The 16,232-nt window shown below is 36.9% G+C and overlaps 1 protein-coding gene across 2 annotated transcripts in view; it reads left to right on the top strand.

The window, feature by feature from the left end:
• Pls3 (plastin 3) overlaps positions 1-11,348 on the top strand; it is a 95,240-nt gene extending 83,892 nt beyond the window's left edge. For both annotated transcript variants that reach the window (XM_005404619.2, XM_013504543.1), the window contains exons 9-16: positions 2,561-2,656; positions 4,138-4,333; positions 5,905-5,983; positions 6,523-6,637; positions 6,848-6,981; positions 7,884-8,007; positions 8,227-8,351; positions 10,110-11,348. In XM_005404619.2, coding sequence (XP_005404676.1) covers positions 2,561-2,656; positions 4,138-4,333; positions 5,905-5,983; positions 6,523-6,637; positions 6,848-6,981; positions 7,884-8,007; positions 8,227-8,351; positions 10,110-10,242 — 1,002 coding nt within the window. In that variant the 3' untranslated portion in view covers positions 10,243-11,348. The remainder of the gene's footprint in view (positions 1-2,560; positions 2,657-4,137; positions 4,334-5,904; positions 5,984-6,522; positions 6,638-6,847; positions 6,982-7,883; positions 8,008-8,226; positions 8,352-10,109) is intronic.
• Positions 11,349-16,232: the final 4,884 nt, after the last annotated feature.

Here is a 16,232-nt window from a genome sequence, read left to right as displayed (position 1 = left end):
CGTGATTTAAAATGTATGGGAACTCTGGCCTGATGAAACAGCCTATAATCCCCGAACTCTGAGAAGCTGAGGAAGGACGATGACAGCTTCAAGGCCAGTCTGGGAAATTTAGTTACTTAGTGAGACCCTGACTCAAAATAAAATTATAAGAAATAAATAAATACCTGGGATGTAACTCAGTGCAAATGCCCTGGGTTCAGTACTCAGTACTGCGGTAAATAAAATGAAGTGCCTTATAGCAAATACTACATCATTTTACATAAGATGACTTGCGCCTCTCAGATTTTGGTGTCCTCAGGGTGGGGAAAGAAGTTTTCCTGAAACCAGCTCCCCACAATGCTAAAACAGAACTGTCTGGTTCCATTTTCAACTCTCTTGAAACTCCAGATGTGAAGACACAAGAAATAACTTGAGGATTTTATTTTTGTTTTTGTTTTTGGCAGTAGTGAGAATCAAACCCAGGGGTGCTTACCATTGAGTTACATTCCCCCTACATCCCCAGCCCTTCTTTATTTTTTAAGACAGGGTCTTGCTAAGTTATCCAGGCTGGCCTCAAATTTGTAATCCTCCTGCCTCAGACTTGTGAGTAGCTGGGATTCCAGCTGTGCATCATATAGCACAGAGCAGCCTTGAGTATCTTTGTCAGAGTTCTCTGACCATTAGTGCTATGCAAACGGTATCCTGTGAGCGTATCAGCTTGTCCAGAGCTGACAGGAAGCAGTGAGATACTTGCTCCTACTGATTTTATCAGTGAAAATTAATGATCCTTCAGAATTAGAAGCCTAACTCTCACTTTTAACTTATCCAGCATGTGTGATCCTTTTTGCATTACATGAATTCTTTCTTTTTTTTTTTTTTTTTCCAGTACCAGGAATTGAACTCATGACCTTGTGCTTGCCAGGCAGGCGCTGTGCCACTGAGCTTACTTGAATTGTAAGCTCAGCCCCTACATTACATGAATTCTTGAAAACCATTTATAAATGGAATTCATGTATTGGGATATATTTTAAATATGCAAGATGAAATCTATTTTTTAATGTAGTCTGTTTTGAATATTTCTAAAAAGCAAAGAATATTTTGTTAACATGAAAATGAATTTCCAATTTATTTATATTCAAATTCAAATTTTTCCCCGTCAAGTGCCTTTCGGGGCAGTACATACAGACTGCTGCATCTGCTCTTCACCTTTTCTTCTCCGGTGTGTAGGACTAAATTATAAGCTGTGCGTGTACCTTCAGTGACAGCACTGCACAGCTGCGACATGCTGTTCCTTAGAAGGGTAAACCTGTGCCCCCTAATGATAGGATTTCGGCAGGCATTTCATGAATTTCTCTGAAAAGACTTTCACCCAATGATTTTCCCTAATCTTCTTTTTCTCCTCTATTGAGGACTGAACCCAGGGCCTCACACGTGCTAGGCAAGTATTCTGCTACTAAGCTACATCCCCAACCCAATTTTCACCATTCTTAAAATCATTTATAGCATCAAATTTCAAACTCCCTTCATAGAATTTAAAGCACAGCTTTCAAGGAAGCTTCTAGAAAGGTCCAGAAAGGTCTAGGGTTAGATGCAGTAACCCACACACAGAGCAACTTCCCAGGGGATTAGGATACACATTTTCTCTGAGCTTTACTGTGAGAAACTTTATTTTATAGTCTATCTGTACTTCCAAGGCCCAGTAATAGATAACTGCCATTGCTAGACAGGTGATCGAGGCATCTTGATTTAAGTGCTTGTCCTCTTGTATTCTAGACAGGCAGAATTCTCATATTCTAGACACTTAGCATTCGCACTAATACAGTGTGTTCAACGGAGTTTCTGTGCAGCCTGTTTCACCCGTCCCACTCCCAAATGAGCAGCTCCACTTTTTTTATGTATTCAAGAGTCCAGGAACTTGAAAAGAGAGGTCTGGGGCTGTGGACACATTGCTCAGTTGTAGAGTACTTGCTTAGCTTATGTGAGACCCTGGATTTCATTTCCAGCACTGCATAAGGCCGGAGACCAGGGCATGGGGGTGGCCAGCTTGTTTTGTCAAGTATATTTCCAGTCTTTAAAAGTTAAATGTTATTGTACCAACTGACGTGTTTCTCATTTAAGACATTATGGCATTTATAATTAAATATATCTTTTAACATAGTAGATCTCTTCTCCATAGGTTGTGGTATAGATTGTGTTCTGTAATGATATAACCTGTTTATTTTCTCTTTTCTTATGCTTCCTGGATTTCCGCTGTACTATTTTTTCATGCTTATTTTATCATTCAAGCTTATTGACTTCAGTAATTCAGTGAAGGTACAGAAATGTTTATTAGCACTTTTTTTAATTAAGGACTTCAATAAGTGGTAAAGTCATGTCAAAATCTGGCTCATCTATACTTGAGACAGAAATAAGGCCAAATAGATGGGCTTTTCTGGGGAAGAGATCTGTTACATTAGGAGACAGGGACTTGTGCCATATATTCTCATCAAATCTGATGCAAATATCCTTCCCAGCATGACACAATAGGAGACATTGATTCTTTGTAAAAGTGATCTCACTGGCATTTTCTATTCTTTTGTAGGATTCCAAAGCTTATTTCCATCTTCTCAATCAAATTGCACCAAAAGGACAAAAGGAAGGTGAATCACGGATAGATATTAACATGTCAGGTTTCAATGTAAGTATAGATGCTCTTTTGAATTTTATAGCCTTACAAAATTATTGTCTATTTCTTAAAAATTTAAGAAATTTGTAACTACATGTAGTGATGTTGACCATTTTGACCATTTTTAAATATTACTGCACAGATATAACTCAGAGAAAAAAATAGCTTTATTTTGATAGTTTATTAGTGAGTTTCATAATGGTAGTATTGGTTTATATGGATGGCATAAAATAGTCAAAAGTATGGGGAAATAAGCACTAGAGACTAGCTTTTTCCCATTTGGATTGTGATAACTAATTTCATGACTACATATACATATCTCGATCAGTACTATTCCTGTGTTTTGAATATGTTTACAAAATCTTGATCTATGTGATCCATTAGGAAATTATTGTCTCCTGGTTGTTACTAATTTGTTCAGTGACTTTGGACAAGTTCCTTCCCAAAATTGGATCTCAGTTGGCCTATCAGTAAAGGAAGAGCAGTAGACTATTTAGTCCTAGGTTTTTAGCATTCTTTGTTTCTCTGTACCTATTAGATGAAAACTGCATTCTACTAATTAACAAAATGTATCTATGTATCTTATTATGCAATAAGATTAAGTGGGTTACATTGACTTAACCATTTTGCTCTGCCCTTATCAGAACTAAATTTGTACCTGACTTATGCGCTTATATTCCTGTCTGTATGTTAAATGCAAAACTCTGGCTCAGGTAACTCTTGGTAGGTCAGGTGATCTTATGCCTGGGTAAACAGCACCGCTGTATTAACTGACTCTAATTCTGAGGCAGTCCTTCTCCAGCCAATCCTCCATGAGTGAGCTTCCTAAAACACTCCTAAAAGATGCCTTTCTTTGTGTCTTTACTCCTCAGAGCCCTTTAAAGGTTCCTCCACTGACTCTAGAATTCAGTCTAAAATTCTCTGCTTAGATTTAAGGCCCTGCACGATCTTGCTCCAGTTCTCCTAACCGGTGCTATTTTCCATAAGTTTGTAGCCCTCAAACCTCCCTTCCCACTGCAATCCAAGTGCTTCAGTCTTTTCCAAACATTTTATTTATTTATTTCCGATCCTCCGCTCACACATTTTCCTTGGCTTTCAGTGATTTTTTTCAGTCATGCACCCTCTTATGACCCAATCTTCAGATATGAACAGTTTTAATTTCTCTTTTTTCTTCTTTTTGAAAACGTATTTCTAATTTAGCTTTGTTCTTGATATAATTTGGTGTGAGAGACGGAGTTAATTCCAACTGAACTAAATGTACTCAGTAGTTCGATGTGCTTGGGTGCCATCTATGGTATTTTAAAGGTATTGCACATCCTGCTGCACCCTCTTTTTATTTTTTTTTCTCTTTTTGCATTCAAAACAATTTTATAATAAGTACCATGTGTTGGCTCACAGAAGGTAGAACTATATGTCCAAGACTATGATTGTAGGGAAAACATCTATATTTTTAGTATGGCCTTTTTAAAATGTCTTCTATTTTACCTCAACAGGAAACAGATGATTTGAAGAGAGCTGAAAGTATGCTTCAACAGGCAGATAAATTAGGTTGCAGACAGTTTGTTACCCCTGCTGATGTTGTCAGTGGAAACCCCAAACTGAATTTAGCCTTTGTGGCTAACCTGTTTAATAAATACCCAGCACTAACTAAGCCAGAGAACCAGGATATTGACTGGACTCTATTAGAAGGTAACTAAGATGTTCAAATTCTTGTTTTTTCAAAGACAGAGCCTTACTACGTAGTTCAGGCTGGCCTTAAATTAGCTTTGTGGCTGGGCTGACCTCAAACTTGCAGCAATCCTCCTGCCTCAGCCTCCTTGATACTAGGATTACAGGCATGCAACACCATATTTGCTGAGTTTTTTGAATTTTGATGTGTGGGCTAAAGAGTAGAAATACAGAGACCATAATGATATCATCTTGATCTAAGAAATTTCTTTGTCCACTTTGCTTTAGCATGTGTTTGTTAGAAGTAAACACAGTGCTGAGTAAAGACTGGCAACTGCTGGAAAAAGATGATACAAGTGAATTTTTACAATAAAGTAGACTGGGCTGGGGGCATACCTCAGTGGTTGAACACTTGCTTACCGTGTACAAGGCCCTGGTTCATTTCCCAGCATTGCTGACAAAATAAAAGTTAAGAAATAAAATAAGGTAAAGTAGCCTAGAATCACTTAATATAAGGCCATTTTTGTTGTTTCAGTATTTAGGGTTAGACCACTTTTTAAAACTCTCACCTGGGGCTGGGGACTTAGCTCAGCGGCAAAAGCACCTGCCTGGCAAGTGCAAGGCCATGAGTTTGTTTCCCGGTACCAGAGAAAAACCAAAAAATAAATAAATAAATAAAACTCTCACCAGAAAACTGAACATATACATTTAATTTGACCGGTAAGTTTCTAGTATTAATGTTTAATTCATCCACAAACTGACAAAAAATATGGTAGTTTATGACAATTATTTACATCTAAGAGAGGCAGAGTTTGCATATTCCATGTTATATATGTATGAAGTGTAGTGTCTAAAAATTAACGAATGTAAATTGTAGTTCAGGGGGTGTCTACTAGCATCGCTATAAAATCTTAAATTTTGTGCTTTTGGAGCTGTTTTTTTTTTTTGGTAGTCCTAGAGATGGAACCCACCCCTACATAAGCTAGGCAAGGGTTCTACCGCTGAGCTATATCTTCAGCTCCAGAAGCTTCAAGTAATCTGTTACTTTAACATAAATTTGTAGAAGTAGTAATCATGTGTAGCTTGGTATTTTTTAAATCAGTTGAAAAACAACATACGTTAATATGAATATAAGTTATATGATCATAGCAAAGTTTTAAAAATATAAACTAAACTGATATCATCAATTACTTTAAGGTATATGAATCTGAGGAGATAGTGGGAAAAGATTAAAAAAGAGCAGATTGTTTAGTTTATAAATCTCTGTGGGGCGGGGGTAGGCCTCAGTGCTAGAGTGCTTGCCTAGCATTCTCAAGGCCCTAGGTTTGAGCACCACCAAAAACAAAGTATATAAACTTAAATGGTCTAAGTGTTTAGAATATGATTATATTTTTAATTTAAACATAAATGTGGAAACATTTTTTAAAAACATGAGTATAGAAAGAACACATCTAGAAATAATGCTTGGGAATTCATATTGGAGAATACTTATCAATTGGAATAGAACAGATAAACTAATACATAAATTGATGCCATATGCACGTATAAAAGATGTTTAATGAATGAATACTTTTTTTAAATATTATTAATAGGAGAAACTCGGGAAGAAAGAACTTTCCGTAACTGGATGAACTCTCTTGGTGTTAATCCCCACGTAAACCATCTCTATGCGTAAGCCATCCTATTGCTATTATAAAGAGTTACCAACATCATGAATGGATGTTATGTAAATAATGACAGCTCCAAAGATTTTCTAAATGTTAATTTTTAGCAATATTTATATTAGAGAATTGAGTGGTGGTTTCTATCACCATTTTCCAAATATGCAAAAGCTTAAGTTTCTTTCTTTACATAGTCATTGACTGTGATAGGATGTATAAATGTCTCTATGGTATACAGACATACCCGAATTACTATATCTATTTATCCATGTACTCGGTTACTATATATCTCTTCACCCGTAAGACAAGAATTTTTGTCCTATGTGTCCAGCCTTTTAGAACTGTATTTTCCTTGTAAGAAGCTCTCAATACATACTTTTAAGTGAATCAGATGATTTTAGCTATTTTCAGCACAAACCAGTAGAAAATATGTCTTGAGGATTATGACTTCTTATATATCTTCTTTACTAGTGTTAGAGTTAATGTTTTTAAGGGATGAAAAGGCCCTGCTGTCTGATAACACTGGTCAAATTATTTTTAAATCATTAGTGACCTGCAAGATGCCCTGGTAATCTTACAATTATATGAGAGAATTAAAGTTCCTGTGGACTGGAGTAAGGTCAATAAACCTCCATATCCAAAACTTGGAGCCAACATGAAAAAGGTAGATAATTAATTTGCTGCATATCTTTGTTACCAGTTGTTTTCATTCTCAATTGGTTTGTTTTGTTTTGTTTTGAAAACTCTTGATCCCGAACTTCTTGAGGCCAGAAACTGTGTGCAAATTCCTAGTACTACACAACACATCCACATATGTATGCAAATTAAATAAATGAAGATCATTAACGATTCATTTACCTTTGTGTGTTTGCAGCTAGAAAACTGCAACTATGCTGTTGAATTAGGGAAGCATCCTGCTAAATTCTCCCTGGTTGGCATTGGAGGACAAGACCTCAATGATGGGAACCAAACCTTGACCTTAGCTTTAATCTGGCAGCTGATGAGAAGGTATAGGACACAAGTTTAGCTCTTTAAGCTTCACTGAAATGCATATCTGTGATTTCACACTTGTTACATTTTGAATAAGTAAACATGTCAATGATGACACTTGAACATTATTGTATTTGGACTTGGAAATGCATTTAAGTAATGAATGTATATTAGATGTGTAGTGAGAGAAGGTTTCCTCCTTGTAAGTTAGGCAGCTGAGCCGTAGCTATTCCTTTCTCAGAGGAAGCCTGATGATTACTTAAGACATGCTTAACATGTGTGAGGCTGTGGATTCAAAACCCAACACTGTCAATCAACCAATAAATGTCCCCAGAAAAAAGTAGAAACATCTCCATGTATCCCACTGAAAAATGAAGATCTCTTACTGATAATGTTAGAGCATTCATTTTGACTAAATACCAGCCAAACTACTGGTTATTTTAAGTTATTATCACTGTTGGGCTACTGTAGTATAAAATGTGCCGGCACAATTAGGCTCTGGAGATCTTCTTTTTTAATTTTTTATTTTAATTAGTACATGTTTGCAGTGCATAATGATCACATTCCTCGTGGGGAGGTGGTACATGTACATAACACATCTCAATTCTTTTTATGTCCCCTTCCCTCTTCCTCCATATCCTAGTCCCCTTCCCATTTGCAAAGATCTACCTTCTAGTTTCCTATCATCTCTCTTTTATTTAAACATCAGAGATCTTGCCCCTACCACCATAAAGGAGAGATGAATGATAACCAACTGCAACCTGAAATCTTCTTTTCACGTAGTGTGAATCTCTTTCCACAAAATCTGTAGTCTTTTGAACTTAAGGAATAAAAAAAATGAAAGATAAAATATCTCTCTGGTGTTTGTGGGTTTTTTTGATAAACTAGATTGTGACCTTTTCTTCTACTGTTTCTCTTAGATATACTCTCAATGTCCTGGAGGACCTGGGAGAGGGTCAGAAAGCCAATGATGATATTATTGTAAACTGGGTGAACAGAACGTTGTATGAAGCTGGAAAATCAACTTCTATTCAGAGTTTTAAGGTCAGAATCCATATTTGACTACTGAATACTATGCTTTTTAAAAAATATTTATAATTTGGAAAGGCGATCTTTAGTTTGTTTGTGGGTAGGGACTGTTTTTGGGCTAGCGGTAAAATTCTCTTTTAATTCACTGGGCTTTGATTTGGGCTTTTTATAAAAGGAAGCACATGTTAATTTTTATATATCAAAATTCTTAGACTTGTTCTCCATCTACACTAGGACAAGACGATTAGCTCCAGTTTGGCAGTTGTGGATTTAATTGATGCCATCCAACCAGGCTGCATAAACTATGACCTTGTCAAGAGCGGCAATCTAACAGAAGATGACAAGCACAACAATGCCAAGTAAGGGAGGCTGCATAATGTGGAGAGAACACAGGTTTTGTAGCCCAACAAGTCTAAATTCTTATTCTTGTTCTGCCACATATTCACGGTATAATAAGCTTTTAACACTTTTTAACAGTTTTACTAAGGTACAATTCAAATATCATACAATTGACCAATTTAAAGTATGTAATCCAATGGTTTTTAGTACAGTTGTACAACCATTATCACAATCAATTTTATTTTTTGTCACAATCAATTTTAGACCACTTTTATCACCCAAGAAAGAAGCCCTGTAACCATCAGTAGTACCTGTCCTCTGTTCCCCATCCCCTGACCCCAGGCAACCACGAACCTACCTTCTGTGTCCACATATTTGCCTACACTGGAATTTTTCCCCTCTCATCTAACAGTAACTGCATATATTTTGGGCAATATCTCTCCATGTGCCCCTCCAAACTACCTAACCCTCTGATCCATTCTATTCTGTCCTAAACTTCTGTTCCATTCTACCAGCTTTTTAGAATCCACATATGACGATGGAATGTTATTCAGTCCCCATAAAAGATATCTTGTCATTGAACCTGGAGAACATTATGTTACATGAAGTAAGTCAGACACAGAAAGACAAATACTGGACAATCTCATGTGTATGAGAGACATGACATTGAGCCTCAGATTCCTCATCAGTAAAGTGGGGGCATTGATACTTACTTCAGATGCTCTGTAAAGAGTAAATGAAAAAAATGTATAACAATCTAGCATGGTGTCTGGCCTTCAAGCTTCTCAGTTGTTGCTTTAGTGGATTATAGAGATAGCAAGTATGTGTTTTAACACAAATCAGGTCCAAAAAAAGAGAAGAAAATAACCTAAAGATATTCATACCTTAGAGGGCACAGCTGTCTCAATTATTTTGGGGGTGGTGCTGAGGATAGAACCTGGGGCCTTGTATACACTAGACAAGTGCTCTACCACTGAGCCACCAAACTCTTATATCTCTACTAGTGGACACACACTCTGACTACATATGTTGAGTTTATCTTCCTGAATTCCCACACTGGCAGGATTTTTGCCAGCCCTCAGTAGAACACTGTGCCTGAAAAGTTTCTTGTATTTCAACAGTATTTAGATGGTCTTTTCTCTACCTCATTGAAGACCTAAACTATGACTTGATTTAATTATCTTTAAAGATTCCTGTTACAATGCACCCGCAAATGGTTCTGGATTAGTTGAAGCATATTCCCGCTAATTTCCCAGGGTGGACGTGTCAGTTCTTTCACCCTTCCCATGCCTCCCCTTTCCAGTGCTTGCTCCAGCCACTCTGCCCGTACTATGTACCACACTCCTACTTCCTAGAATATTTGGTGGAAGTATTCACTGCAGCTACCTAACAACTGGGCTTCTGCATCTGGAATAATTCCCTACTTCATATCTCTGAGGTCACATGAGAGGGTCTGTTGTCTTACTCCCTGCCCAAAGAGAATATCAACATTGATTGTGCTGCCAACCTGGGTAATTCATTTTCAATTGAAGTCCATGCCACAGGCTGAATTCTCACTTCAAAGAGGACATCAGTGCAAAAATAACAGTGTAAACCTGGTATGATGTTAAAGTGAACTCAAACCCAAAAGAAAACAAAACAAAAAGTGAAATCATTCTGATTTGCCCTTTCAGTGTGGAACTTCAACCCAGGCAAATGATTGTAAAAGAGGTAATTGATGTCTCATACGCTGTCCTTGACAAAAATGGCATCTTAATTTTTGTTTCCTCAAAAAATAGGTATGCTGTGTCAATGGCTAGAAGAATTGGAGCCAGAGTGTATGCCCTCCCTGAAGACCTTGTGGAAGTGAAGCCCAAAATGGTCATGACTGTGTTTGCATGTTTGATGGGCAGGGGGATGAAGCGAGTGTAAAATAACCAACCTGAATAAAACCAACCTTATTCCCAAGTGCATGATTAGCAAGTCAGCTGTTTTCAGGTGAAGTCCTCATGGCTTAAGGAATTCGTGACCATTTAAAGGACTAGTTTTGATTAACAAGACTAGCTCATCATGAGACCACTCAGGGGAAAGAGTTTTAATGGAAACGGCTTTTCTTTCCCATAGTCAGAGTTGGATTTGTCAGGCACACCTGAAATGTTCTTGTAGCCAAACTATCTTACTCTCTCCTCCTAGAATGCCGCCCCTGATAGTTCTCATTGCTGTGTGTTATTTCTCTACGTATCTTTTTCCCTCTTAGAACATCCACCTATTGAGACTTGCTTAGATGATTGAAAATTAATATTAATAGACAGTCGTTTTCCTTTCCATCCAGGATGCTAGTTCTTACCCGAGAACTACGGTCAGAAGGTTTTTGGATATGAGTATCCTTTGCTTACTTTGTAGTACTGAAAATTTGCCAAAGTAACTGGCTATGCAGAATGTAAGAGCTTTTCTTATTCTTTTATTCTTAAAATCAGTATCTTTTTACAGTATTCTTTCTACATGATCCTTTTTTTGTACATTTAAGAATATTTTGATTACATTCAATAAGACTGCTGATTTTGCTACTTTTTTAAAGGGATCTTCAAGTAAGTCAAAAGCATACATTATAGGTAGAGGCACCATGTACCCTAAATTTGCATCTCCCCTCTCACACCCAAGATGTAAACAAAGGAAATATTTTGTCTTAAATCACTTGGTTCTATACATGCTTATTTGTTTTACAACCTGCATCATCAAACTCTCTCTTTAAATTTAAAATACTGTTGGACAGGACAGTTGGGGAGAGAGTGAGGTCAGAGTGTAGGTGGGATACGGTAGGCTAAGCATGCTCTGTGTACAATATATTTTTTAATGTTACACCTACAACAAAGAGATGTGGTCACTAAAAAGTAAAAGTATATATGTAGGACTTAACGTACTCTTGCTTTGTCAAACTGTTTGCTATAGTTTTCAAGATGATTATGTTACTCTAACTCTGAAAAGTGATGTAATCTGGTAGCAATGTAGTGGTTCAAATAAAGGCATTTACATAATAACTAGTCTCTTCTTCATGCTTCTGTCCATTATTAGTATTCTACTGTTTAGCATGTTCCTTTTTCTTGTTTCTTTGGTATAGTCTATAAAATAATGTTAAATTTGAGATTTTGGAGCTGAATTAGAGCTACTGAACTAAGAATAGTATAAATGAGGTAAAATCTTTTTCCAATTTAACCACAATTTACTTGGCTGGGAATGTAGCTTAGTGGGAGAGCATATGGCTAGCGTGCTGTAGATGATGCCCTGGGTTAGATCCCTAGTATGTAAAAAAACTTCCCTTATTTAATTCTTCCTTCCTTTCTTTCTTTCCCAACTCCCTTAATCGTTCCTGTGTTCTCTGATATGTAGACACTAAAATAAGGGTAATGTAATAGCCAGGGAGGAGAAATGATTGGGAGCAGGTTTTCTCAACCTCATCAACATTCACATTTTAGACTGGATAATTCTTCATGGAGGCTGAGGGAGGAGCTATCCTCTACATTATAGGAGATAAAGTTGTATTGTATAGCCTCTACCAATTGGGTGTCAACAGCATATGCCAAGTTGTGCTGACTAAAATTATTTCTAGTCATAATCTATTGTTCCTTGTGGCACAAAATCATCCCCAGCTGACGAGTGCTTTATGGTTCCCTTTTAAGCCTTTGTGTGATGAATAATATGAAGTACAATCTTTTGAAGATCAGGTTACATGGTGATATTATAAAATGTTTTATATTTTTAATCTGAAAGTAGAAAAGATAGTTCTAAATATGGTACAAATCCCATAGAAACTGAACAAAGGAGGTAAGTTGCAAGGTTATGTAATTTAAAGCAGCTAAGAACTACTCTTCTAAAAAAAACACTTCATATTTTAGAGTTTCAACACACTTTATGTAGATTCAAAGCAAAACTAAACAGAAGGCACAGAGACTTCTCATATAGCCCTGTCCCTGTCCTCTCAGGTGCACAGCCTCCAACACTGTCAACATCTTGCACTGGGTCAATATATTTGTTACAACCAATGAATCTATGCTGATACATCATTATCACTCAAAGTCTATACTTTACATTAGGGTTCCCTCTGGTTTGGGGGCTTTTTTGGGGTTTTTTTTGCAGTAACTGGAATTGAATCCAGGGCCTTATACATGCTACTCAATTGCTCTACTACTGAGCTACATCCCTAGCTCCCGCTCTTGATGGTGTATATTCCATGTTGGACAAACGTATGATGACATGCATTCAGCACTGTGTTATATAAAATAGTTTCACTGCTGTAAAAATTCTTTGTGTTCTACCCATTCATCCTTCCCTCTCCCCAACCTTAGCACATAGCTTCATAGTTTTACCTTTTCTAGAATATAATAAAGTTGAAATCATACAGTATGGAGCCTTTTCAGCTTGGCTTTTTCCACTTAGTAATACACATTTTTAAAAACAAAGCTACCTTAATTTAAAAAAAGAAAAAAAAAAAACAAAACAAAACAACAAAAAAAAAAACAGAACTAACTTGCTGAGTGCAGTGGCACACACTTTGAGTTCCAGCACTTGAGAACATAAGGCAGGATGATCACAAATCTAAACCCAGCCTGGGCAGCTTACCAAGATCCTGTCTCAAAACAGAAAGGAGTGGAGAGGACTACCTTTTTTAAAAAAATAATAAACTGCATTTCTGGTTTTCCTTTGCTTTGTTTGTTTTTTGAGATGGTGTCTCCCTGTGCATTCCAGACCTCCTTGAAGTCAGTATCATCCTGATTCGGGCTCCCAAGTGCTGGGATTATAGGAGTGTGTCACAACACCCAGAGCATGTATGTTGCATTTTTTTACCTGTCAGATTGGTAAAAATTAAGTAAATGATACTTACCTGACATTAATAAAGGTATGGGAATACAGGTATCCTCTAACACCACAGTAGAACAGTGATTAGTTTATAGTTTGTAGAAAGCAAACTGATAATCATTAGCAAACAAAAAACCAGCATAACCATCAACACTGCAGCCATCAACTATGGCAGCGCTCCTTGATATATCTCATATTGTAAGGAAGGGTTGGTAAAATAAGTTAGGATCCATCCGTATAGCCACTGCTGTGGCACTCTATCTAATGACATGGAAACATATACTAGGAAATGACAGTATATACATTGTGTTCGTCTTTGTCACTGTGACAAAATATGTGAGAGGAACAATTTAAAGGAGGAAAGATTTATATTGGGTCCTGTCCTGATTACTTTTCTCTCGTTGCTGAGACAAAATACCCAACATCCAAAATTAAGGAAAGAAAGGTTTATTTAGCTTACAGTTTGTGGAGGTTTCAGTCCATATTTGGCTGGCTCTGAGGCAGAAGACAGCAAAGCAACAAGAGCAAAGGAGAGAATGGCAGCCGAACAGCAATGCACCCAGAGCAAAAGGGCAGAATGGCACCAAGCAGCTTCTTTCCCTGCCTTACATTGTAAACAGGCTGCACCCACCTAAAGGGCATGTAGCTCTCACATAATCTCCATGTGCTCCTCTTCCACAGGCTCAGGATGCATACAAAGTAAGCACCCTGGCATCCTCCTGAGTCACTTAGCCAAACCTCTAGACACCCCAAGTTGACACAAGGTATCAACCATAACAGGTCCCAATTTCAGAGACCAGTCCTTGGGTGGGAGAGTGCATTGTTTCTCGGCCTGAGATGAGGCAGTACAACATGGTGTAAGGGCACAGTGGAGGGAAGCTGCTCACCTCATAGACAGAGAAAGAGGCCAAGGTCCAAACAGAGCCCCCAAGCATCCACTCCCTCAAATTACTTCCCACCTCCCCACCAGGAGGCTATGAGTTAGGAACCAAGCCTCCAGCACCTGAGCTTCAGGAACATTTCAGATCCAATGTGGTATTTTTATACAATGGAGTATTATTCACCTATAAAGAAAGATAACTCGAGGCTTTTATAGGTAAATATATACAACTAGAGACCACAGTCATAAGTGAAATAAATCAGACCTGCATGTGTAAACATCATATTATCTCCCTAGTGTAAGAAACTGAAAGAGTAAATAAAATCAGAAAGATACAGTAGATATTGTGAAAGGGAAAGAAATTGCTCAAAAAGAAAGAACAACTGGGATGAGAGAAAGGAGAAAAGAAAGAAAGAAGGAAGGGAAAATATATATATATATATACATACATATACACACATAAGACAGCTAAAATAATTATACTACTAATTTCTATTGGTTTATTGAAAGGAACAGTTAATGATTAATTTTTTTATCAAGTTTGCATGCCTATATGTGGTAATCTGAACAACTACTTTGCAGATAACAATATGAAATTAAAGAAACACTGTTGATTTCCTATCATCTCGTTTTGAAATTCTGTATCATTTATAATGTTTTTTATTTTTATTATGTTTAAAATAAAAAATAGTAGATAGAACAAGAAAAAAATCTAAATCATAATGTACATTTCAAAAAATCTTGAAGACAAAAATATATCTTTATGACTAATACGTAGGGTAGGGAGCGTAGGATAAACAACAAGGGCTCATCATGTTTTCTTATGCATTTTTTCCAGCTATCCTTATATATCCATACAAATTTTGTTTTTCATTTAAAAAAAAAACCAAAATAACAAAAACAAATACATAGAGAAAATAGCATAAAGAAGAATATCATTTTGAAGATGACATTAGGGAATATAACAACCATTGTTAATATCCTATCACCATATTTTTGGTTTTTTTTTATTTAACAAATAAAAGGAGGAAAACATTAAAAGACAGACAACCTTTTACAAAATAGCAAAAGAACAATACAGACAATACAGAGTTACAAACAAAGTGGTAGGAAATTAACAGTGCTTGTTGTATTACATACTGATATCTTCAAAGTGGTTTCACATGAAAACAGATAGAGGCATGCAATATTGATCAATCAAGGACTCATTGACTGTTTCTTTTAGCAAAGAAATAGAAGACAGTAAAATAACTATGTTAACTATCCTGTGTATACATACATACAAAATTTCTCCTTCCTTCCCTTCGCTTTTCCCACATCCCAGTTGCCCTTCACCCTTGAGTACTTTCCTATCATTTCACAATGTGCATCATACCTCCTAGTTTAAATTAACTCTTTCAGGTTTTACACTAGTGAGACAATGCAGTGCATGCACACGCAGGTCTGATTTATTTCACTTCTGAGTATGGTCTCCTGTTGTGATCATATACCTATAAAGGCCTTGAGTTTATCTTTCTTTATAGCTGAGTAATATTCCATTACATAAAAGTACCACAATTTTCTTAGCCAATCTTCGGGGGATGGACATTTGGGTTGCTTCCACATTTTAGCAATTACAAATTGTGCTGCTATGAACATAGGTGCACGTGTATCGCTGTGATATGATGCTTCTAGATCTTCCGGGAAAATACCCAGCAGGGGAATAGCTGGGTTGAATGGGACCTCTAGACCTAGTTTTCAGAGGAATCTCCAAACTGATTTCCACAGTGGTTTCACCAGTCTGCATTCCCACCAGCAGTGGAGAAGGATTCCTATTTCTCCACAGCCTTGCCAGCATTAGCTATTGGTTGATTTCTTAATGCTAGCCATTCTTACTGGGGTAAGGTGGAAACTCAGTGTTGTATTAATTTGCATTTCTCGAATGACTAATGAATGATGTTGAACATTTTCTCACATATTTGTTTGCCATTTGTATTTCCTTACCTGAGAAGAGTGTATTCATCTCAGCTGCCCATTTTTGGATTGGGTCTTTGAATTTGGGGGGAGCTGATATTTTTAAATGCATTATATGTTTTAGATAGAAGCCTTTTGTCTGAGGGACAATCAGCTAAAAATTTTTTACAGGTTTGTGGGTTTTCTTTTTACTCTGCTGGTGATTTCTTTAGATGTGCAGAAACTTTTCAGTAGG

Source organism: Chinchilla lanigera, unplaced genomic scaffold, assembly GCF_000276665.1.
Source record: "Chinchilla lanigera isolate Chin_1 unplaced genomic scaffold, ChiLan1.0 scaffold00089, whole genome shotgun sequence".
Lineage (NCBI taxonomy): Eukaryota > Metazoa > Chordata > Mammalia > Rodentia > Chinchillidae > Chinchilla > Chinchilla lanigera.
The sequence above is the reverse complement of the archived record's forward strand: the minus strand, read 5'-3'. Positions and strand labels throughout refer to the sequence as shown.